General features: G+C 35.5%; 1 protein-coding gene across 1 annotated transcript in view; it reads right to left on the bottom strand.

Annotated features, from left to right (window-relative positions):
* Positions 1 to 24,231, bottom strand: part of SMAP1 (small ArfGAP 1) — a 164,974-nt gene that overhangs the window by 120,779 nt on the left and 19,964 nt on the right. Inside the window, exon 2 of the mRNA XM_044254012.1 lies at positions 1,249 to 1,382. Within this exon, the coding sequence (XP_044109947.1) occupies positions 1,249 to 1,382 (134 nt within the window). The remainder of the gene's footprint in view (positions 1 to 1,248; positions 1,383 to 24,231) is intronic.

The following is a 24,231-nucleotide window of genomic DNA, read 5'->3' as shown; positions in this document are numbered from 1 at the left end:
AGTTTCTTCATACTTTTTTTCTATACCTTTTTTTTAAATAAAACTTCATTGTCTATTCATTAAATTTTTAAATGAGCGCATCCTAATCTTATTTCTCATCACAGAACACTGAAAGAGGAGCTCTGTGGTATATAGTCATACAGAGCACCCTCTGGTGATAATTACTCATCTAAAGTCTTGCATTCCGAAACAGTAATTCTTATTTCAAAAAGATGACAGTTGGAACCATAAAAATGATGTTCGAATACAATTTCGAAGACTGTATATTACTTAATAGTTGTTTTCAAAAGCCTGCCATTTTTAATAATTCAGTATCTTGCTGTGTAACTATTACCTATTCTGCAGAAAACCAGTGAATTCCAGCTGCAGCCCTCTGACTAGGAAACTCTGCTCTCAGGTATAAGAAAAAAACAGCTGCCCACCTCAAATAAACCTTTATTCAATTCCTTTTAACAGGCTAGCTGAGAAAAATATTATATCTGGAAAACTGAATTGTCCAAGGATTTCATGTTTTGTCCTTTGGGGAAATGAACCATTAAAAAGGCAATACACCTTGGGTCTTCAATGTGTTGTACCTCCATAACCCATTACAAACACCAAGTTACATTTTCAAGCAACACTGTATCACATTTTCTTGAAGACAACTTAAACAACATTATGAAATCTGTTACCACAGTTACTATAGAGATATTATCAAGAACAGAGCCTTATATGCAATGTTCAAAAAGCTCTTGATAAAACAAGTAAATTTTCTCCTCAAGGATTAGGAAAATACATAAAGTGCCATATTTCCTTTTATGTCCTAGCCAGCAAAATCCTCAAAAACTTATTTAAGAGTGAACTAAAAAAGCTATGCTTTACTTTATAGTCTAAAGATCTCTTAGCTAGTTTTATCAAGTATTTCTAAGGGGATTTTTTGCTTTTTGTTTTGTTTTGTTTTTTAATTTAAACCTTGACTCTATCTAGAATTTACTTTGGCATAAATATATCTTTAACACAGAAGTTTTACTTTCTTTATCCAAATCTTTATTTATTTATGACCCACTCCCCCCAACATTATATTCTATTCTTTCACCCTTACTTCACCCTATCCATGCCAATTTCTGTGTTCTTTGGGAAATACCCAAATTTCACATGCGGCACCTGCCATTTCAAGAGCTCCATTTCAATGTTAGATGCAAGAAGGGTTAAAGACTTTTAAATTCATTTTAAATATTGTAAATAATCTCTCAATAAGGAAATGTTTACCTGTATCTGTTCTGGTGTCCATTGGTCTAGGTTGACTGACTTGACCCTGGATATATGAACCCCAAGATTCCTATGGATTCCAGCACATCTGATGCAAATAAATACACCAATATTCCAGGAAGCCCATCGAGGACCTAATCAAGGAGAAAAAAACAAAGATAAATATTAAAAACTAAATATTATGACAGCTTTAAAGCAGCATTCTGATTTTTTACACAATTATAATGGAGCCTTACAGAATTTCAAATGGCACCAACAGCAAGCCTATAAATCAACCTTCAAAAACTTAAATGAATTTACTAATTTTCCTTTTCTAGAAACTTTCCCAAAACTATCTAAGAATTTAAAACTAATTTATGTGAACAGTGTTTTCACTTAGCATATTTGAACCAGGAACAGTAATATCCCACAGTAAAAAGTTCTTCATTAAATGTGTAAAGTGTTCCTTAAAAGATTACCAACAAATATAAATCATAGAGTTTTTAATGAAATGAAGACATTAGTAAGAAACATACAGCCAACCTAAAAGAAAAATGTACAAAAGATATGAATGGGTAATTCACAGAAGAAATGTATAACCAATAAACATAAAAAACATGTACGAGCCCACTAATAGGGGAAAAGTCCGTTAAAACTACAATAATCTCCATTTTAGGTTCAACACATTGGAAAAGAAGTTTTTTAATCAACTAAATGTTAGAAAGACCGAGAAATAAAGTCTGCCTCAAGAAGCCTTATAACATGAATAAATCCCAGCTATAACCCTGAATTAAGAAAAGTTATAGATAAACTATGGTGTGCTATAAAATGTTAGTTCTTTGGATCATTGTTTAAAAATTCTGAAAAACATGGTAGAGAAACTCACATAAAGATAAAAGACTACAAAGCCTTAGCTGTACTATTCTTTATGTCTTTGAATGTATTTTCTTAATAATTTTAAATATCCTTTTTTAAATTTAAATTCCGTTAGCCAACATATAGTACATCATTAGTTTTTGATGTAGTGTTCAAAGATTCACCAGTTGAGTGTAACACCCAGTGCTCATCACATCGCATACCTTCCCTAATGCCTATCACCCAGCTACTCCATCCCTCCACCCATCTCCCTTTCCACAACTCTGTTTCCTGGAGTCAAGAGTCTCCCATGGTTTGTCTCCCTTTCTGATTTCCTCCCATACAGTCTTCCCTCACTTCCCCTATGATCCTCTGCACTATTCCTTATATTCCACATGAGTGAAACCATAAAAAACATGTATGAGAGTAATTGTCTTCCTCTGATTGACTTGTTTCACTTAGCGTAATTCCCTCCAGTTCCATCCATGTCGATATAAATGGTAGGTATTCATCTTTTCTGATAGCTGAGTAATATTCCATTGTATATATGAACCACATCTTCTTTATCCATTCGTCTACTGAAGGGCATCTCAGCTCCTTCCACAATTTGGCTATTGTGGACACTGCTGCTATGAACATCGGGGTGCAGGTGCTCCTTCTTTTCACTACATCTGTATCTTTGGGATAAACACCCAGTAGTGCAATTATTGGCTTGTTAGGTCGCTGTATTTTAACTTCTTGAGGAACCTCCATACTGTTTTCCAGACTGGCTATACCAGCTTGCATTCCTACTAACAGTGTAAGAGGGTTCCCCTTTCTCTGCATCTTCACCAACATCTGTTGTTCCCGGTCTCGTGAATTTTAGCCATTCTACCTGATGGAAGGTGGTATCTCATTGTGGTTTTGGTTTGTATTTCCCTGACGGTAACTGACGTGGAGCATTTTTTCATGTGTCTGTTGACTATTTGGATGTCTCCTTTGGCAAAGTGTCGGTTCATGTCTTCTGCCCATCTCCTGACTGGATTATTTGTTTTTTGGGTGGTAAGTTTGATTAACTTGTTTATAGACCTTGGATACTAGCCCTTTATCTGATATGTCATTTGCAAATATCTTTTTCCATTGTATAGGTTGCCTTTTAGTTTTGTTGACTGTGTCCTTTGCCATGCAGAAGCCTTTTATCTTAATCAAATCCCAACAGTTCACTTTTGCTTTTGTTTGTCTTGCCTTTAGAGATGTATCTGTAAGAAGCTGCTGTGGCCAAGGTCAAAGAGGTTGCTGCCTGTGATCTCTAGGAGTTTTGATGGATTCCTATCTCACATTTAGGTCTTTCATTCATTTTGAGTTTATCTTTGTGTATGGTATAAGAGAATGGTCCAGTTTCATTCTTCTAAATGTGTCTGTCCAATTTTCCCAGCACAATTTAGTGGAGAGACTGTCTTCTTTCTATTGGATAGTCTTTCCTGCTTTGTTGAAGATAAGCTGACCACAGAGTGAAGGGTCTATTTCTGGGCTCTCTATTCTGTCCCATCAATCTATCTGCTTGTTTTTGAGCTAGTACCATGCTGTCTTGATGATAGCAGCTTTGTAATATAGCTTGAAGTCAGGCATTGTGATAGCCCCAGATTTGGTTTTCTTTTTTAACATTCCCCTGGCTATTCAGGGTCTTTTCCAGTTCCATACAAATTTTAGGACTGCTTGTTCCACCTCTGTGAAAAATGTAATTTTAAATATTCTTATGATTATTTTCATATATTGCTTGTATAATCAAAGTAAAATTGGAAAAATAAACATAATATCTGATAATTATGTCAACTATTCAGAAGCTTATACCTAATGGACTTTTATAAATTACCTGATTATGAAAAAAAAACATACACAGTACGGAATATCAATAAAAACCAAGCTTTTTAAAACATTTATTAGACTTCTATTTTAAGTACATCCTTTTTTTTTTTTTAAGATTTTATTTATTTGTTTGAGAGAGAGACAGTGAGAGACAACATGAGCAAGGAGGAGGTCAGAGGGAGACGTAGACTCCCCATGGAGCTGGGAGCCTGATGCGGGACTCGATCCCAGGACCCCAGGATCATGACCTGAGCTGAAGGCAGTCGCTTAACCAACTGAACCACCCAGGCGCCCATTAAGTACATCCTTTTTACCTCAAGGAGAGATTTAATCTACAAAATAACACTGAAGCCAGTAATTACAATGCAGTAAAACTAAACACATTCCTCTCCAAAATTCTTTAGGAAGTAGTTCATGCATATACAATTTATACCAAAATATGCTGCTTTTAAGTTTGAGAAATGACACCTATAAATTGACAAACATCTGGTACATGTTCTATTTAATGACTGCTACCAGCATAGAAATTATTTAGAGACCAAAAGACCTGTATTGTCAAACAACTCTGCCCTCGATGAACTGCATGAATTACTCTGCACTAATAACAAACTGAGCAACAAGGTTCTCATATTTTAAGTGGACTCAGGACTGGCTGCCTCATTACTTACGTGAGTCTTGTACAGAAAATATTTTGAAAGTTTTAGAGCATTATTTAAGTACAAGTTATTGTCATCTTATGAAATTTTGAATATCAAAATACAGTATGTTCCTACTTTAAAACTAAAGTTTTTAGGGACGCCTGGGTGGCGCAGTTGGTTGGACGACTGCCTTCGGCTCAGGGCGTGATCCTGGAGCCCCGGGATCGAGTCCCACATCAGGCTCCCAGCTCCATGGGGAGTCTGCTTCACTCTCTGACCTTCTCCTCGCTCATGCTCTCTCTCACACTCTCTCTCTCTCAAATAAATAAATAAAATCTTTAAAAAAAAAAAAAAAAAAAAAAAACTAAAGTTTTTACACTGATCTGCAAAACAAATGTATCTTAAAACTTTCCTCAGAAACAATTCCCAAAAGGGCAGTGAATCCAAAGCTTGATGGGAAGAGATTTTCAACACTCTCCAAGTGTGGCTTCATTTCTGTTCTTAAAATAGAATGATTCCCCTCAGAGCATGTTAGACACACAGCTAAATACAATTGGAAACTTTGCTCTACAGCACAATTTTCTGATGCAGCAAATGTTATGACTAAATGAATTAATTAGAGAACATCATTTGTGGGGTGCCTGGGTGGCTCAGTCAGTGGAGCATCCAACTCCTGATTTCAGCTTGGGTCATGGTCTTGGGGTGAAGGGATTAAACTTGCATCAGGCTCCGCACTCAGAATGGAGTCTGCTTGTCCCTCTCCCTTGGCTCTCTTTCTCTCACTCCCTCAAATAACTAATAAATAAAATCTTAAAAAAAAAAAAAAAAGCAAGAAAGCATCATTTGCACAATGCAACAGTAAACAGTCCATGCAGATAAAAAGTTGTAGCACCAAATAGAGTGGTGCATTTTTACCATAACCAAAGATAATAAAGGGATCAAATGTATAAAAGCAATATACAAGAATAATACTAGCAGTAATAAAAACATGGACATTACTATTTAACAAAAAGCTAGACATAATAAGTGATGTTCAGATTTTACACAGCTTTACACACTGCTACCACTTATGGGAAATGTTAGCCCCAATTGTTTTTTTACCAATTGAAATAATAATGCAAATTTGTCAACGCATTTTCCTTTGGAATAGCTATCACATCTTAACCACTATAGTTAGGGAACTTCAAAAATAAACTTTTGAAAGTGTAACCAAAATTACAATTGGGTTATCCACTCTATAAAATTAGCCTTGTAAAATTTACCTAAAATTGATAAAATAATAGCTGCTCAACAGGGTAGTCATTCAAGTATTGGTATGAAATCCTCATTTTCATTCACTAAACTACTGGTAAATATTTACCAACTCTGTGCTAAGTAAATGCTATTAAAACACCACAAACACAAAGGTAAAAACCAAAGTTCCCAGACTCTGAAGGCCAAGACCAATATAATAAATATGTATAGCCATTTTAAAAACAATCTGGTGAAATCTAGTTAAGTTCTAGATGAATAAATCCTTCCATCAGGCAATCTATTCATACACACACACAGATTGACCAACTTATATATGTAATATGACATATCTAGGTACACATACATACTCACATATAACATACCTTAACAGCAGTTATTTTAAATAGCAAATCACAACTCATTAATTTAATCTCAACAAGTATTTATCTTTAAAAGAGAAAGAAAAAAGATAATGATACATCACACAAGGGGCAAAAATAGTTTTATTGAACTCTTTAAAAATCAGTAATGTAAGGGGTGCCAAAGTAGCACAGTTGAGTGGCCTACTCTTGTTTTGTGCTCTAGTGGTAATCTCAGGGTCATGAGATCAAGTTCCACATATCAGGCCCCCACACAAGCATATTCATGCACACACTTGCTTTCTCTCTAAAATAAATAAATAAATATTTTTAAAAATCAGTAATATACGTATGTATATAGATGTATGTACACACAAAAATCAAGGCATGCTGTAAAATGTTTTTTATCTGGGTCCTGGTCAACTATGGCTGAAAAACACTACAAAGAAACTCATACTTGTATTTAAGAAGCATGTACCAGAGTATTTATAGCAGCATGGATTCCTAAAATGACCGGAAACAACTTAAATTTTCACTAATATGATTACCTCACCATACAATGTCAAAATGAATAATCTGCATTTATCAACAGGCAAAAAATCTTAATTATAACATGGAGTAAACAATTTTAGCATAAGCTGATCTATATTACTATATATGCCCTTTCCTGCCTTCTTGCCTTTGCATATGTTGCTGTCTCTGCACCAAATGTTTCTTCCTTAGGTCTTCATATGCCTGGTTCATTTTGTTGTTCTGACCTCAGTTCACATGCTACCTACTCACAGAGGACTCCCCTAACTGCTCTAGCTAGAGTTGCCTCCCCCAGTTACTTTCCATCATTTATATATGATACTTCCAGCAATCTGTTCTGAAGTTCACACAAAAATCTAAGGTAATGAATAGATACAAAAAGGTAAATTGCTGGAGGGTTTAATTATTTTAGAGCTAAATCTCAAAAGAAGAAAAATTAAAGAAAGCAGACAAAGATCAGTATCTCTCAAACTCTAATGAGCATATGTATCCCTAGGGATATTAGAGATTCTCATTCTGTAGCCCTTCAGAGGCACCTGAGATCCTGCATTCCTAACAAGCAATCAATGACGTCCATGCTGCCATCTATAAAGCACATTTAAAACAGTGAGATTCTACATTATTCTTTTTTTTAATATTTTATTTTTTTATTTCACAGACTGAGATCACAAGTAGGCAGAGAACCAGGCAGAGAGAGAGGGGAAGCAGGCTCCCTGCTGAGCAGAGCGCCTGATGCAGGGCTTGATCCCAGCACTGGCATCATGACCTGAGCCGAAGGCAGAGGCTTTAACCCACTGAGCCACCCAGGCACCCCTAAATTATTCTTGACAAGGTCTTCAACTCAAACATTCAGCATACTTCTTGACCTGTTTTCATTATTCTTACTGAGTATACGACTCAAATTGTGAAAATTTATTTTAAAATACTAGGAATCAAATATGCTGAGGAAAAAAATCCAGAGTTTATTTAGAATTCAAATATTGGGTTGTTTGAATGACCCATATCACTACCTTACTTAAAAGCCAACATGAATAAGTGAGCATTAACTAAACTAGTAGTACTTATCTCATAATCACAATCACACCAAAACAAAGCTCTAGTAACAAAAGAGAAGATGTTATTTGGTCTCACTAATATTAGCACCTTGACTAATATCCTTCATTGCCAAATACTTAGAGAACATTAACAATCCAAACACATCACCTTAAAAGATTAATAAATGTGGCAACAATAAGAATGGGAATGGACAAATATGAGAACCACCAGGAAGAACTGACAGGAGTTAGTGAACGGCAAACAGTGATAAAGGAGAAGGTAGAGACCAAGATGCCTGTAAGTTCTATTTAAATCTATTTTAAATCAATTAAAATAGATATTAAATCTATTTAAAACCACAAAGGTGCTTGTAGACTCAAAAATTTTGCAGGTAATCTGTTGAATGCTTTAAATGACAGAGACACATAGAGATGAAAATGTCCATCAAACAATTAGAAATACAGGACTTAAGTTCAAACTAGAGATACAAACCTAAGCACCCTCAAGATGGCAATTATAGTCACAAGAAAAAAAAGGCAAAAGAAGCAGAATTTAAAAAGAAAAAAAGCAGCAGCAGAATAAAAAGTCTTAGGGAGAAAATGAAAAGTAATACAAAAACGGAGGCCATGGTCTTAAAGAAAATATAGTCAACAATGTTAGAAACTTCAGAGACATCAAGAATGAAATTAGGAGAGAATATCTGGATATGTTAACTAAATGGTCATAGGTAACCTCATGGAGATTAGGCAGGAGAGAGGAAGGGAATTCATTCATTCTGAATTCTATTATCAGATTAGTAGGCAAGGAGAGGAAAAAGAAAGGAGATTCACCCACTCTGAATTCATTATCAGATTAAACTTTCACCATTTCAGTCTCTATCTCCAAGCTTTTAACATTTTTCTGTTTTCCTCTACTTTGATTTCATGACCATTTATAACCTTGATCCTTCTTAAATCAACTTTATTTTGCAGTACTCCAACTTACATACTCAGGGAGCCAATCAGAAAACTCACTGCTTTCCCCTGAATACAACTCAATTATCTTGTCTTGAACCTTTCCTTCAAACCATTGCCCTTGCCTACACTGCCAACTTATGACCATACAGATCCTACCTCATTTTCAAGGCCTAACTAGAGTCCCATATAAGCCTTTCCTTATGACTCCATCCCTTCATTCTCTTTTAGTATAAATGTCTACAGCCCACGACAGCTTGTTTCACACAATATATATGTTCCAATAGGTACCTGATATTTTTTCATTTGTAATTAGTTTTATCTACTAAAGTAAGTGGTAAATTTCTCACTAGCCAGGCTCTATATGGCCTTCCACATCACTTACATTAAGTAAACAGGCTTACAATCAGGGTATATAGGGAGCATAATAAAAAAAAAAAATCTGCTAAGTCTGATGACTTGGTCAAATATACAGGTTCTTTGTTTGATACCTGAAGCAATTTATATACTATTTAAAAAAATGAAAACAAAAGCAATTTACTGTGGGGCAGAACTATTGTTTTCAATATCCATTTAGCCATTCTACCTCTTAATAATAACAGCCCCTAAGTTTTAGCTAAAAATATGGCTGTCCAGCTAGAGACTAAAGTTCTCAGCCTCCACTGCAGATGTGGCCACATGACCAAGTTCTGACCAGTGGAATATGAGGTGAAATGATGTTTAGGCATTAACCAAATTAGGACTATATTCCACTTGCCTCCTCCCCTTTCCCATTAGCCACAGCACAGTAAGAAATGAGCCCGCTTGGGGTGCCTGGGTGGCCTTTGCCTTCAGCTCAAGTCGTGGGCTCCGGGTTCTGGGATTGAGCCCCGCATCGGGCAGGGAGCTTGCTTCTCCCTCCCCCTCTGCCTGCCTCTCTGCCTACCTGTGATATCTCTCTCTCAAATAAATAAATATAATCTTTAAAAAAAAAATGCTGTCTTGGTCTCAGATATTAAAAGGCCCATGCTGAAGATGACAACTACTCTGTCCATATTGGACAGTTCATCTCCAGACTAATGTGATGGAAAAATAAATTTATATCCTGTTTAAGCCACAGTATTTGGGGGTCTTTTTGTTATAGCATCTAAGCGTGTAATCTACCTAATTCAATGTGAATTATATTTGATTTTTGGTGGCAGGAAGTAAAATGTGCCAGAGATTTAATCCTTTATTTCAGAGCCAAAATTCTAAGAGGTATTAAAGAATAATAAAGCACAGGTTCATCAGATCTTAGTTTTCCAGATTCAATTTAAATCACCAAATATGTATTGAGTGTCTGTTTTTACGAAGGTATTAGATGAAAAAGACAAAATACAGGTTTTCTGCCTTCAAGGAGTTGTACTCTAGAAAGTCATACAATGGTTACAGCATAAGTACAAATGATGGGGGAACACAGAAGAGGAAAAGATAAATGTTGGCCAGGGATATTAGTACAAGCTTTGGAGGGACAGTGGCATTTGAAATGATTACTGGAAGATAAGTCCAGTTATAAAGGGTAAAGTCTGGACAAAGTACCGTTAGGGCCAATTCAATGTTAAAACCTGTTTCACTATTAGGACCTGCTTGGCCAAAGCGACTCCATATTGCCTGGGTAGCCATATTGTTGTTTACATCCATGGACTTAATTCCGGGAATACACGCCCCAGCAGTTCCCGGTATCGGTTCCGGGTGTCGATTCCAGGAATAAACGACCTAACAAGCCGAGACAGGTGGCAACATCCAACCAGCTAAAAGCCACATACCTTGAGGTCTGCGGTTATGCCCTATAAAACTAGTCTGTAAGATCGGGCTGGGGTCACTCTCATCCGAGGCCCTGACCGGTCAGTCTGTTTTCTGATGCCTGGTGTGAAAATAAAGTTTTGCTTAACCTTCGCTTTGTATCAGTCTCGCTCCTTTGATCACAGACCCCACCTGTACATTCTAGGTAAAATGAACCATATCTCTCCCTTCCAACCTTGAAGAGTTTCCACTACACTGTAAGTCTATAGCCTATAAATAAATTAAATAAATAAATAAAATAATAATAATAATTAAGCATCTAATTATTGTTAAGTTTCTTTTATATAAATACAAATTTGAATTCGAGTTGTGATATATATCCACCTAAGTACCAAGTACCAAGTGGCTAATAACCCTCAAACAGAGGTGAAAGACAGTTTTAAGATATGGAAACTGTAGAAAGTGGGAAAATGAGGTTTATGAAACTATAAGTTATTACATATCTAAACAATTTTAAAATATATCTAAACAATTAATAAGAATTTCACTGAGAACTGAATATACTTATCTTGTAGCTTTCATACCATTTGAGAAATAAGATTAGAAGAAATTTCTCTTAAGTTTCTGATTACCATGACAGACTAACAGAAAAGCTACTTTGAATTTTTTTTGTAAATAGAAAAATAAAGAGACAAGGAGCAGAGAATATAACACTAACTGCTAACTGTCATTTCTTTTTAAGACTTAGTTCTATACAGCCTTCGCCAATTCCCCCAAAACTTTTGTTAACCTTTATCACAATGACCTACAGTTAACTGTTTTAACTAAGTTTTCTGAAAAAGAGTGATCTCTTTGAGAATAGGATCATTTTATTGATCTCTGTATATTCTCTATCCATTGTAACATCTGGTATAAAAACGTAGGCGGTTTCTAGTTTACAAATGATAGCTAAGACCTTGAGCCACCTGAGTTTTGCTACCAAAACTGCTGGGAGGTAATTTTAAGGGAAACCACTGCCCTACTGAATATGCAAGCCGTTATTCATCATATTTCCAGATACACTGTCTGGAATGTAATCCTAATAAATATGTGAGGTAGGTAGTATTATCACACCATTTTCAGGACTAAGAAACTTAAAGTCAAATGCTAGAAAGGGAGAGAGGAAAAGCCAAGACTATACCACAGGCTGATCCCAAAATTCAACTGTGGAAAATGCACATCTCCTACTATAATAATTCCAACCTTCCAAACAAAATTCCTTTACACTGGCTGACTATTTTACTTTATTCTGTCAACTTTTTGACATGCCACGTCACTTACTGTTGAGGCCAATAATATAGATTTAAAGATGCAAATAATCTTTTCAACTCTCCAAAAGTATCAGTGCTACTCACAAGATTTCAAGTTCACTTTATTTCTTTCCCCATAATACCAAAGATTAGAGGCAGTAGAACTGGATTTGGTTTAATTTGTTGGAGAAAGAAATTGTAAAGGATAGAGAATTTTGATCAAGGTGGGAGAGAGGAGAACAAGGGCAAAATCAACTAAAACTTAGAGTATTTTCATACGACAGCATCACAGTAGTGGATGTCTAGAGAAAGAGACACACCATAAAGCAATAAAAGATCCTAAAGAGAAGAGCCTGTATCAAAATACTGTCTACAATCAAGCATGAAACAAGGAAGAAGCCCTCTTTTCCTATCCCAAAACCCTTTGTTCTTTACCCGAGTCTTTCACTGCTCATGGTCAGCTTAGGTTATAGATTTATGTTCATTTGTAGATCAGCAAGAGAACCAACAAACAACTCCTGAAAACATGTTTTCTACATTGTAAACAACCAAACTACAAACTTGCAAAAGAACCTGTATGTGTGGTGGGGGGAGGGGAATCATTGAAAATAAGCATGAGGAGGGGTCGTTTGGGAATGATGGGTATGTTCTAAAATCTAACTATGGTGATAGTTGCAAAATTCTGTTAATACATTAAAAAATCATTGTATTACACACTTAAAATAAGTGAATTTTACAGTATGTAAGTTATATCTCAATAAGGCTGTGCTTAAAAAAACCTGCATACATTTCTTTAAATATATGATCTCATGGGTCAGTGGGAGTCTGCTTGAGATTCTCTCCCTCCTCCTCTCCCTGCACACACCTGTTATCTCTCTCGCTCAAATAAATAAATCTTAAAAAAAAAAGACCAGAATTAAACAAAAAGTTTAAAGTTCCATATGTAGTATTTCAACAATATTCTATTGCCAAACCATTTATTTCTTCCAGCAAACATATACAACAGAATGTTTCATTTTGTTAAGTATTTTAACATACAAGATTTTACTAAAAAGGAAATAAAATGTTTTTTTTTTTTTTAGCCTGAAAGTAACTAACATGCTTTGCTATGGCCTAGTCACCTATGGCTGACCTACCTCAAATTCATGTTTTCCTATTAAGTAGAATCAGTGATGCTAAAAGATGACATGAAGGGACTACATTTGATAATCAGGGTTTCCAAGTGACTTTACAAGCTTTAAAGAGTCACTACAATGCTGATTAGAAGAGTCATGCTATTTTAATAAATTACTTCCTGGAAGCTGGTATATAAAACATTAATAGAAGCCAAGTGATTTAATGATTACTAAAAAAATAAACTCACAAAAATTTCCTTAAAAACTCTCCATTCAGAAAGATCATTTAAGTTGCTGAATTTAAATAATTTTTTTTTTAAGTCTGTTAGACTCAGAATAGCAACACATGTATTTAACCAACAAATATTTACTGAGTGCTTGCTCTTTCAAGGTACTACTGTATCTTGTACTGTACCTTGCATAAGGTCTCTGGAGATCCAGTGATAAATAAAACAGATTAAACTCCTGCCCTCATGGAGCTTAAATTTCAATAGAAAGCTATATAAAAACATGTAAAAGTAACAGTTAACAACAGAGAATATTATGGAGAAAAATAAAGGAAAAATGGATAAGGAATACAGACGGAAAGGAGGAAGGGAGAGGTAATTGTTATTTGGTCAGGAAAAGCTGTATTTCACCAGAGATCTGAAGAAGGCAGGGGAACAAACTATGCAGCTATGCGGGCAAGAGGAATTAAGGCAAAAGCAACAATAAGCACAATGGACCTGCGGAAGTGGATGTGCCTTCGTCAGGTTTAAGGCATCCCTTAAGAAATGTTTAAGGCATATTTAAGCAATACGGATGAGGTTTTATTTGCTTTTTAAAGGGTCTGTGAAGGGCTACTTTTGCATCCTTACATCAAATACAGAAATAAAACATTTGTTATTAAATACTTGTAAATGGTTGTTACTCAAACTATTTGTAGTCCCTAAAAATAAATCAGCATAATCGGTATATATACAGACTCCCAGCATTTTAATTCAGTGCCCAGCACATGCTTAGTACATATGAAACAAAGACAAAAGAGAAAATAAAACTAAGAAAAATAATTCTAAGATTCCTGCAAAGAATATTTGGGGCATGCACTGCTATTCTCCCAGGCATGTAAAGGGGTTATAAAGGCAAAAACCAAAAGCAATCTACCATACTCTCTCCAAACCTCAAAGTCTAACTGCAGGAAATAGAGCAGGCAAATATATTCAGAGAGACTTATGTCCATTATCTTAAGAAAGCACACTGTGTTAGGGCCCCTGGGTGTCTTAGTCCGTTAACAGTCTGCCTTTCGTTTTTTTCCATCCCTACCCCTCAAGTCCCCCATTCTGTCTCTCAAATTCCTCATATCAGGGAGATCATATGATAATTGTCTTTTTCTGATTGACTTATTTCATCCAGCATAATACTTTCTAGTTCCAAGGGAGACAAACCATAAGAGACTCTTAATCTCACAAAACAAACTGAGGGTTGCTGGGGGGAACGGGCTATGGAGAGGGTGGTTGGGTTATGGACATCGGGGAGGGTATGTGCGATGGTGAGTGCTGCGAAGTGTGTAAGCCTGACGATTCACAGACCTGTACTTCTGGGGCAAATAATACATTATATATTAATAAAATAATTTAAATTTTTAAAAAAAAATAATAAAGAAATAGATGTACAATGTGGAAAACAACAACAAAAAAACTCTGAGGGTTGCTGTGGGGAAAGGGGTATGGAGAAGGTGGTTGGGTTACAGACATTGGGGAGGGTATGTGATATGGTGAGTGCTGTGAAGTGTATAAGCCTGATGATTCACAGACCTGTACCCCTGGGACATTATACATTAATAAAAATAATTTTAAAGAGAAAAAAAAAGGCTGCCTTTCACTCAGGCCATGATCCCAGAGTCCTGGGATCAGGTCCCATGTCCCGCTCCCTGCTCAGTGGGGTTCCTGCTTCTCTCTTCCTCTCTGTCCCTTCCCCTGCCCATGCACACGCATGTGCTCCCTCTCAAATAAACTTTTTTTTTTTTTAAAGCAGACTGTGCTTACAAATGCTCTGACATCAATCTAAAAGTCTGTTTATTTACATGACACCATCTTTCATTCATATTTGTTGAACCTGACAAATCAAAAATTTATTCCTGACATTATTGGGACAACTGGTGAAATCTGAGTAAGGTCTACAGATTAGGAAACAGTATCATATCAATTATGATTTCCCATTTTGATAATTGTACTGTGGTTATATAAGGAGGTCCTTATTTTTAGAAGATAAACATTGACACATTTAGGGGTATGGGAGCATAGCTAAGAGTCCAACAAAAAGAAGTGTGTGCGTGCATGTGTGTGTGCATAAAGAAAACAAACGAGGTAAAATGTTAACATTTGAAGACCAGGAAAAGGTGGGGGAGAGTATTCTATTAATAGCCTCCTTCATCATCTTCTTCTTTTTTTTTTTTTAAGATTTTATTTATTTATTTGACAGTAAGTGCAGAGAGGCAGGCAGAGAGATGGAGAAGTAGGCTCCTTGCTTGCGGAACAGAGAGCCCAACGCAGGGGGCTCGATCCCAGGACCCTGAGATCATGACCTGAGCCGAAGGCAGAGGCTTAACCCACTGAGCCACCCAGGCACCCCCCTCCTTCATTTTCTTATATGCTTTCATTTGTAGAAATGAATAAATGAAAAAAATACTTACGTATAATCATTCAACAGACAACTATAATAAAAAGTTAAAAAAAAATTATCCCTGCAATCACACTTCTCTGAACATCAGTTTCTTGATCTGAAAATTAAAATGCCATCTTCCTTATTCAAATGACTACTATGAACATTGAAAGACAAAATCCATATGAAAACACTCTATATCTACAAATCATTTTTTTATAAGACTAACATGTCCTTTTCTTTGTATTACACACTTTCTCTTGCTAATTTCATCTACTACTATTAAAAGACAAAAATCTATACTTCCTACTCCACTGATTATGATATATAATAATTTTTAAAAAGAAATGAAACATTAATGTTACAAATTAATTATGAAACTTCTCAAAATCAGAAACACAAAGTTTTTTTTTTTAATTTAGAAATGGTATATTTGATATATAGATTTAGAAATGGCATATTTCTAGCACTGATCTTTTCTCTAAGCAACAGATTTTTAATAACCAACTTGGATACCACAGCATCACCAGTTAAACATGTCCAAGATGGAATTCACTTTTCCACTTAGCCCCTCTCTCTTGTCCTCCTCTGTCTGTCTGTCTGTCTCTCTCCCTCTCTCACACACACACACACACACACACAGAGTTCTTCCTGATTCCTCCAACTCAGTTGATAACAACACTATCTACTAATAACTTAAGGTGAAAAATAAAGAAGTCATTCTTACTCCTCTTTCATCATCCATAACCAATCAAGCAAACACTCTAATAATTTTATTTTTTACTAATCATTTTATCTTTTAATTTTTTTCAAATCCATGACTTTAATCTCATTCCAGCTGGGCCTGTGCCCCAGTTCAGGATCTTATCAGCTAGAGTCCCAGACTACTACACAATGTCCTCTAAAATAACCTCCTGGATCCAAAAATTGCTTTTCAGATTTATAACCCATCAGATAAAGTTTAATTCCCCTAAGCAACTTACAAGGACCCCATGGTCAACTACATCTACTTCCCTAGCCCAAGTTCTAGTAATACTGAAATATTTTTAAGATTTCTCCTGACCACTTAAGAGGAATTAGTACATTTTAGATTTTATTTTCTTGTTTTGTTACTTTGTCTGTTTCTTTCTTAAGTTTCTAGCAGTACAATTTTTTTTTGCAAACCTCAAAAATATTTGTGTACATAATCCACAGCTGAGACAAAAAGAAAATTTGCTAACTCTGAGCCTTGTGAGAAGAATACTACTAGAAAAATGGATCACAGTTATAAGAAATATAAGAACAGTAACGGCTTATGGGCAAAAAGTGAATGAGGCACTGGGAATCAACTGAGACTCAAGAATTTCCTTATAAGTTAAGACTGAAGTAAGACTAAATATATTAATATGCCCAGTTACCACTGAACAAAGAAATTCTTTAAGCTGAAATAGAAGACTTATATTTATTTACCCTAATACCAATGACCAAGAAAATATTTAAAATATTGGAAAGAGAGCACGTGGGTGGCTCAGTCAGTTAAGCGTCTGCCTTCAGCCCAGATTATGATCCCAGGGTTCTGGGATTGAGCCCTGCATTGGGCTCCCTGCTCAGCATGAGGCCTGCTTCTCCCTCACCCCAGCTCCAGGCTTGTGCTCCCTCTCTCCCTCTCTCTCTCTCAAATAAATAAATAAAATCTTAAAGAAAGAATTATTGGAAAGGGAGCTTGTGTGAAGGAGGGAACAAGAAATAAAATAGTCTGTTTTCATTTTCTTAACAAAACCTGTTCTGAAAAAATCAGAAAGTGACAAAGTCACATAACTTTTTCTTTCCCAATCAAAAGCAATGAAACAGATACATTAAACTTAAAAACTGGCATTTTTTAAGCTCTTCTGATAAAGATAACTAAGAAAAGTAAGAATCAACAATAAAATATGTCTCCCCAGGATATTAAAGAAAAAAAAAGTCCTAGTTTTATTTAAATGGTATAATCAGAAACAAAGTCACCTAAAAATACAACTTGAAAATGTGTTCAACTTATACGTTTTTAATATTAGGTTTTAAATATCTATTTTCAGGGCTCCTGGGTGGCTCAGGCGGTTAAGCATCTGCCTTTGACTCAGGTCATGATCCCAGGGTCCTGGGACTGAGTCCCGTGTCAGACTCTGCTCAGTGGGGCTTCTGCTTCTCCCTCTGCCTCTTCCCACCTCACTCATGTTCTCTCCCTCAAATAAATAAATAAAACCTTTTTTAAAAATGTCTATTTTATAGCCTTTCTAAAGGCAAGAAGCAAAGATCTCCCAAAGGTACTTCATAACATAAATGCTTAAAACTACAGATGAACTGAAAAATCTTAGAAGCAGTTGGGGGAAGTAATGCATAACGTACAAAGAAACAAACAGAATGATGACAATTCTCTCATCAGAAATAATGCTACAAAAGAAAAAAAGAAATAATGCTACCTAGAAGACAGTGAAACATCTTCAAAGTACTGAAAGTGAAATTTGTACACTGAGAACTATTTACTTGCTAAAATATCTTTCAAAAACAATGGTGACATAAAGAGGACAGAAATCAATGAAACTGTAAACAGGAAAACAACAAAGAAGGTCAATGAAAATAAAAGGTGATTATTTGAGAATATCAATAAAACTGACAAACCTTTAGCCCAACTGATTAAGAAAAAGAGATAAAACAGAAATGACCAACATCAGGAATGAGATAAGTGGCATCATTACAGATTCTAAAGATACTAAAAAATAATAAGGGAATATTATGGACAATTTTATGCTAATAACTTCACTGATACTTTGAAAGACCCAAATGAGCTTTTTCTACAAGGAAAAGATAACCAAATAGAATTCCTATTAAAGAAATTGGATCTGTAGTTAAAAACCTTCCATCAAAACCCAGGTGGTTTCACTAGGGAAATCTACCAAACAATTAAGGAATGATACAAATTCTTTTTTTTTTTTTTAAGATTTTATTTATTTACTTGACAGACAGAGATCACAAGTAGGCAGAGAGGCAGGCAGAGAGAGAGGAAGGAAAGCAGGCTCCCTGCTGAGCAGAGAGCCCAATGCGGGGCTCGATCCCAAGACCCTGGGATCACGACTTGAGCCGAAAGCAGAGGCTTTAACCCACTGAGCCACCCAGGTGCCCCATGAATGATACAAATTCTACACACACTCTTCAGGAAACGGGGGGGGGGGGTGGGGGGTGGGGGTGGAGTAATTCCCAATTCATTCTAGAGGTCAACATAACCCAATACCAACACCAGACAAGGATATCATAAAAAAATTAAACGTACAGATCAAGACCCTTCATGAATATTTGCAAAAACTCTTAATAGAGTTTTAACAAATTAAATTCAGGAATTATATGGAAAAGATAATGACCAAGTGTGGTTTGTCCCAGGAATGCACGTTTAGTTTAATATTCAATCAAAACCAAATGTAATCCCCTATGTTAAAAAAAAAAGCAACAACAACAAAACATTATGATCTCAAAAGATGCAGAAAAAGCATTGATAATATTCAACATCCATTTCTGATTTTTAAAAAATCTCAGAAAATTAGAAAGAGGGGAACACTTCCTCAATTCAAAAAAAAATCTGTGAAAAACTTTTGGTCCACACATTATTAAAGGGTGAAAGTTTGCATGTTTTCTCCTTTAACATCATGAATGAGACAGGTAAGTCCACTGTCACCACTCTTATTTTACGGAAGGTTCTAGCTACTGAAATAAGGTAAGAAAAAGAGGTATCCAAATTGGGGAGGAAGTAAAAACTATCTTTGAGGATGACAATCATCTAGGTAGGAGATAGGTATCTATAAAAAAGCTACTAAAACAAATACACGAGGTCAGCAAGATTTCGGGATACAAGACAAATATGCAAAAACCTACTATATTTCCATATTCCAACAACAAGCAGAAATTGAAATGTTTGGGGCACCTACCTGGCTTGGTCAATGGAGCACACAACTCAGGGTTGTGAGTGTGAGCCCCACACTGGGTGTAAAGATTACAAAAATCTTAAAAAAAAAAAAAAGAAAAGAAAAGAAATTGAAATGTTAAAAAAATCCATTTACAATAACATTTAAAAATAAAAACTACTTAGAAATAAACCTGACAGAAGATAAATAAGATCTGCATCCTGAAGACTACAAAATACTGCTGAGAGGGTATGTATAGCTCATGGGTAGAGCACCTGACTGCAAAATACTGCTGAGAGAAGTAAGATGCAAATAAATGCAGAAATATACTTTACTCATGGATTGGAAGACTCTTATGTTTTTAATGATCTCTCCCAAATGGATCTACATACTTAAAGCAAGTTCAACTAAAATCCCAGAACATAACTTTGTAGAAATGGACAAACTAGATCTAAAATTCATAGGAAATTCAAGGAACCTGGAATAGCAAAAAAAACTTTGAAAAAGAATAACAAAATTGGAGGACTTATATTACATGACTCCAAGACTTATTATAAAGCTACAATAATAAGGATATTGTAGTATTAGCATAAAAGTAAACAAAGAGATCAATGAAACATTACAAAATCCAGAGGTTCTCCCAGATAGCTGTGGTTGATTTTTGAGAAAAGTGGAAAGACAATTCAGAGAAGGGACATTTTTTCAAGAAATGGTGCTGGAACACCAAATACTCACATACAAAAAAATTAATTTGGATTCATACCTGTATCATATACAAAAAGCAACTCAAAATGAAAAATGGCCATAAATACAGAATGGTAAAACTTTAGGAAAGAGCATGGGAGAAAATCTTCAGAATTTGGTTAGGAAAGAATCCATAGACTTGCCCCAAAATATATAATCCATAAAAAGAAAAATTAATAAACTGAACATCATCAAAATTAAAACTTTTGTTCAGGGATGCCTGGGTGGCTCAGTTGGTTAAGCATCTGCCTTTGGCTCAGGTTGTGATCTCAGGGTCCTGGGATTGAGCCCCGCATCAGATGGGGAATCTGCTTCTCCCTCTCCCTCTGCCCCTCACCCTGCTTGTGCTCTCTCTCTCTCAAATAAATAAAATCTTAAAAAAAAAAAAAAAGACCATGTGAAAAGGATGTAAAGACATGCTACAGGAGAAAATAGTTGCATATATCTGACAAAAGACTAATGTCTAAAGTATACAAAGCACTTTCAAAACTCAACACTATCTTGATAATGGAGGAAGCTACACATGTGTAGAGGCAAGGGGAAGATGGAAAATCTCTGTACCTTTTTAATTTTGCTGTGAACCTAAAACTGCTCTTAAAAAGTCTATTAAGAGGGCGCCTGGGTGGCTCAGTGGGTTAAGCCACTGCCTTCGGCTCAGGTCATGATTCCGGGGTCCTGGAATTGAGTCCCGCATTGGGCTCTCTGCTCAGCAGGGAGACTGCTTCCCTCTCTCCCTCTCTCTGCCTGCCTCTCTGTCTACTTGTGATCTCTGTCTGTCAAATAAATAAGTAAAAAATCTTAAAAAAAAAAAAGTCTACTAAGAAAAAACACAACTCAGTAAAAAAAAAAAAATCAGTTAGAAAATGAAAGACATGAACAGATATTTCACTGAAGAAAATATACAGATGGCAAAATAAGCACATGAAAAAGATGTTCAAAACCATAAGCCATTAGGGAAATGCAAATCAAAACCAATATCACTATCATTACACATCCAACAATGGATAAAGTAACAAACAGTGACAACACCAAATGCTAGAAAACACGTAAAAACAATGGACTTAAAATAATATAGCCACTCTGGAAAAGCTTTGCAGTTTTTTTTTATGATTCTAAGTATGCCATTACCATACAACCTAGTAATTGTACTATGGGCACTTAACAGAGAAATGAAAATTTATTTCACACAAAAACCTATACACAAATTTACAGCTTTATTCATAATAGTCAAAAACTAGAAATGGCTCAAAGGTCCTTCAGCAGGTGAATGGTTAAACTATGGTACATACACATACACAACATAAAACTCTACTCATTAATATACAGGAAAGAACTATTAATACATGCAACAACTTGGACAAATCTCCAAGGAATAATACTGAGTAAATAACACCAATCCCAAAAGTTTCATATGATTCCATTTACATAATATATTTGAAATGACAAAATTTTAGAAGTGGGAAACAGATTAATGCTTGCCAGAGGTCAGGGATGAGAGGGCTGCAAAATGGGAAGAAGATGTGTGTGGTTATAAAAGAACAATGCAGGAGATTCCTGTGGTGATGGATTCATCAGAGATGAGACTGTGGTGGCAGAGACGTGAATCTACACCTGATAAAACCGTATAGAACTAAATCCACACACACAGATACAAGCAAAACTGTAGAAATCACAGTAAAATTGGATGATTATACCGATGTCAATAGTCTGGTTATAATACTGTGTTATAGCTTTGCAAGATTTTACCATTAGAGGAAGCTGGTAAAATGTATATTTTTTAAATCAACCAACATCCATTAAACTATGATTCACCCTGTCATAAAATCTTAAGTTTCTCTATATATGCTCTGGTTTTTAGCCTTCCTTCCACCCAAACACACATCAAAGGAGAAAGAGGCTATTATCTTAATATCACAGAGAAAACATGCCTGTTATTTTTAACTTAACTTTAATCTTCCAGAGAATAAAAACACTAGAAATGTTCAATGCTCTACATTGAGAAAACTGTACTCTAATGATTTGGCGCCATATATATATATATATATATATATATATGTATATAAATATATGTATATAAAAAGGACAATGCAAGATAGATAGAAAGATAGTACAATGAATTACGTAGGTAAAAAACAATCTTAAAGAAAACTCCTACTAAAGAGATTCCCTTAGTTAATTGGGATTCTTTATTAGTAACTCTGCGGATCTAAAAAAAAGGTTCATAGAGGGTGCCTGGGTGGCTCAGTGGGTTAAGCCGCTGCCTTCGGCTCAGGTCATGATCTTGGGGTCCTGGGATCGAGTCCCGCATCGGGCTCTCTGCTCAGCAGGGAGCCTGCTTCTCTCTCTCTCTCTCTCTCTCTCTGCCTGCCTCTCTGTCTACTTGTGATCTCTCTGTCAAATAAATAAATAAATAAATCTTTTTTTAAAAAATAAATAAAATTAAATTAAAAATGTTCATAGAAAAGAAAGAAATTCATTGCAATTTTAAGAATAATTATTTCATTAAAATAATAATCCTTGTTATTTAAAATTTAAACATTAGAATAACACTGTCAACTGCACTTTCTGTGATATGGAAACATTCTTTAATCTGCACTGTCCTACACAGTAGGACAGTAGGACTACTAGCCACAGGTGGCTATTAAGCTTTGATACATGGTGAGAATAAGGAACTGAAAATTTAACTTCAGTTAAATAGCCAAAGATGGCTAAATGTATTTTTCCTAAATGTAATTTTATGGCCACTCCATAATACGGAGTATTGCCACACTGGAATAAATTACTGAAGCTATTAAGAACAATAATACATTTTCACCAGCAGAGGGCAGATATATGTTATAAATACCTCTTAAACCAATTTCAAATGTTTAAGAAGTACAATAGTACTGAGTCAAAAGACACAAGTATATTAACTTACACAAAAACAATTGTACTTCTTGGAGTTAAAAGAGAGAAAGTGCCAAAAATAAACATATTTTCAAAAATAAACTGGCAGGTCTCCCCAGAAACAAGTTTTCATCAACTTTATCAGTTGATTTAGGAGTTAACTGTAATCCTTCAAACCAAACAAAATAACCCTGATGAATAAAATGTGAGTCAAACCTTATTTTTCAAGGCCATTTACATATATGTTATAGTATTCCGTGGGCCACAAAATAAATTCTAAAGAATTTTCCTCATAGGATATAAAAGTTGCCAGAATTCCATGGAAAAACAGAGCATTTGTTTCATAAGTAAATTAAATGCCAAAAACAAAACAAGCACTGAAATTCGGCAAAGGTGTTAAAAACAAACAAACAAAATCAAACATTTGCCTCAGAAAAACTTGAGAAATGGTCCCAACATACTGAAGATCCATTCACTTTCTTGACTCACTACAGAGGATGGAAAACAAGTTCTGAAGCAATTTTACAACAGACACTTTCATGAAGAGCTTAGAAAACAGTTTTAATATCTCCCAAAATTAAATGCCCTTTTCTAGCCCCTTTTACCTCCCTACTGCATTTAATATTCCTGACTATAACTCCTTCTGAAAGTTGTCTTCTAAAGCTTCTCGGTTCTGGTTCTCCTTGAAGTCTCGCAGGCCACTATTTATTTTTTCCTTCAACGATTCTACTTCCGACTGCTGCCTCCTCTGGTCTTGGTCACTGACCTTCTGATCTGTAAGTGTCTAATCCACTCATGGCTTTGGCAAACATGTCCACACATGATTCCCAAAGCAATAATCACTCCTTTGTCTATCCCCTTTCCTAAATTTCTGCCTGGTACTTAGACCTGCTTCCAGGAATGGGAAAACCACGTGCACTAAGTATACGGACAAACTTGTCCTACCTAGAATAACTTTCTACCTGGAATAACTTTCTACCTAGAATAACTTTGCCACTCTTTGCCTTCTAAGTTTGATTCTCCTCTTCCTCAAGAACTACCTTTTTTTAAAAAAGCTTCCCTGACTTCTGCTCTTGGTGATTTTTACTTTCTCTGAACTTCTATAACACTTAATGCTTGAACTACTCCTTCCACATAGGTATCTAGAATATGTATGTGTGGGTGTTTCTATATAGACACATGACACAGATAAATATACATAGACACACA

The sequence above is a fragment of the Neovison vison genome, chromosome 1 (genome assembly GCF_020171115.1).
Source record: "Neovison vison isolate M4711 chromosome 1, ASM_NN_V1, whole genome shotgun sequence".
NCBI lineage: Eukaryota > Metazoa > Chordata > Mammalia > Carnivora > Mustelidae > Neogale > Neogale vison.
Note: the sequence above shows the minus strand (reverse complement) of the source record. Positions and strands in the feature narration are given on the sequence as shown.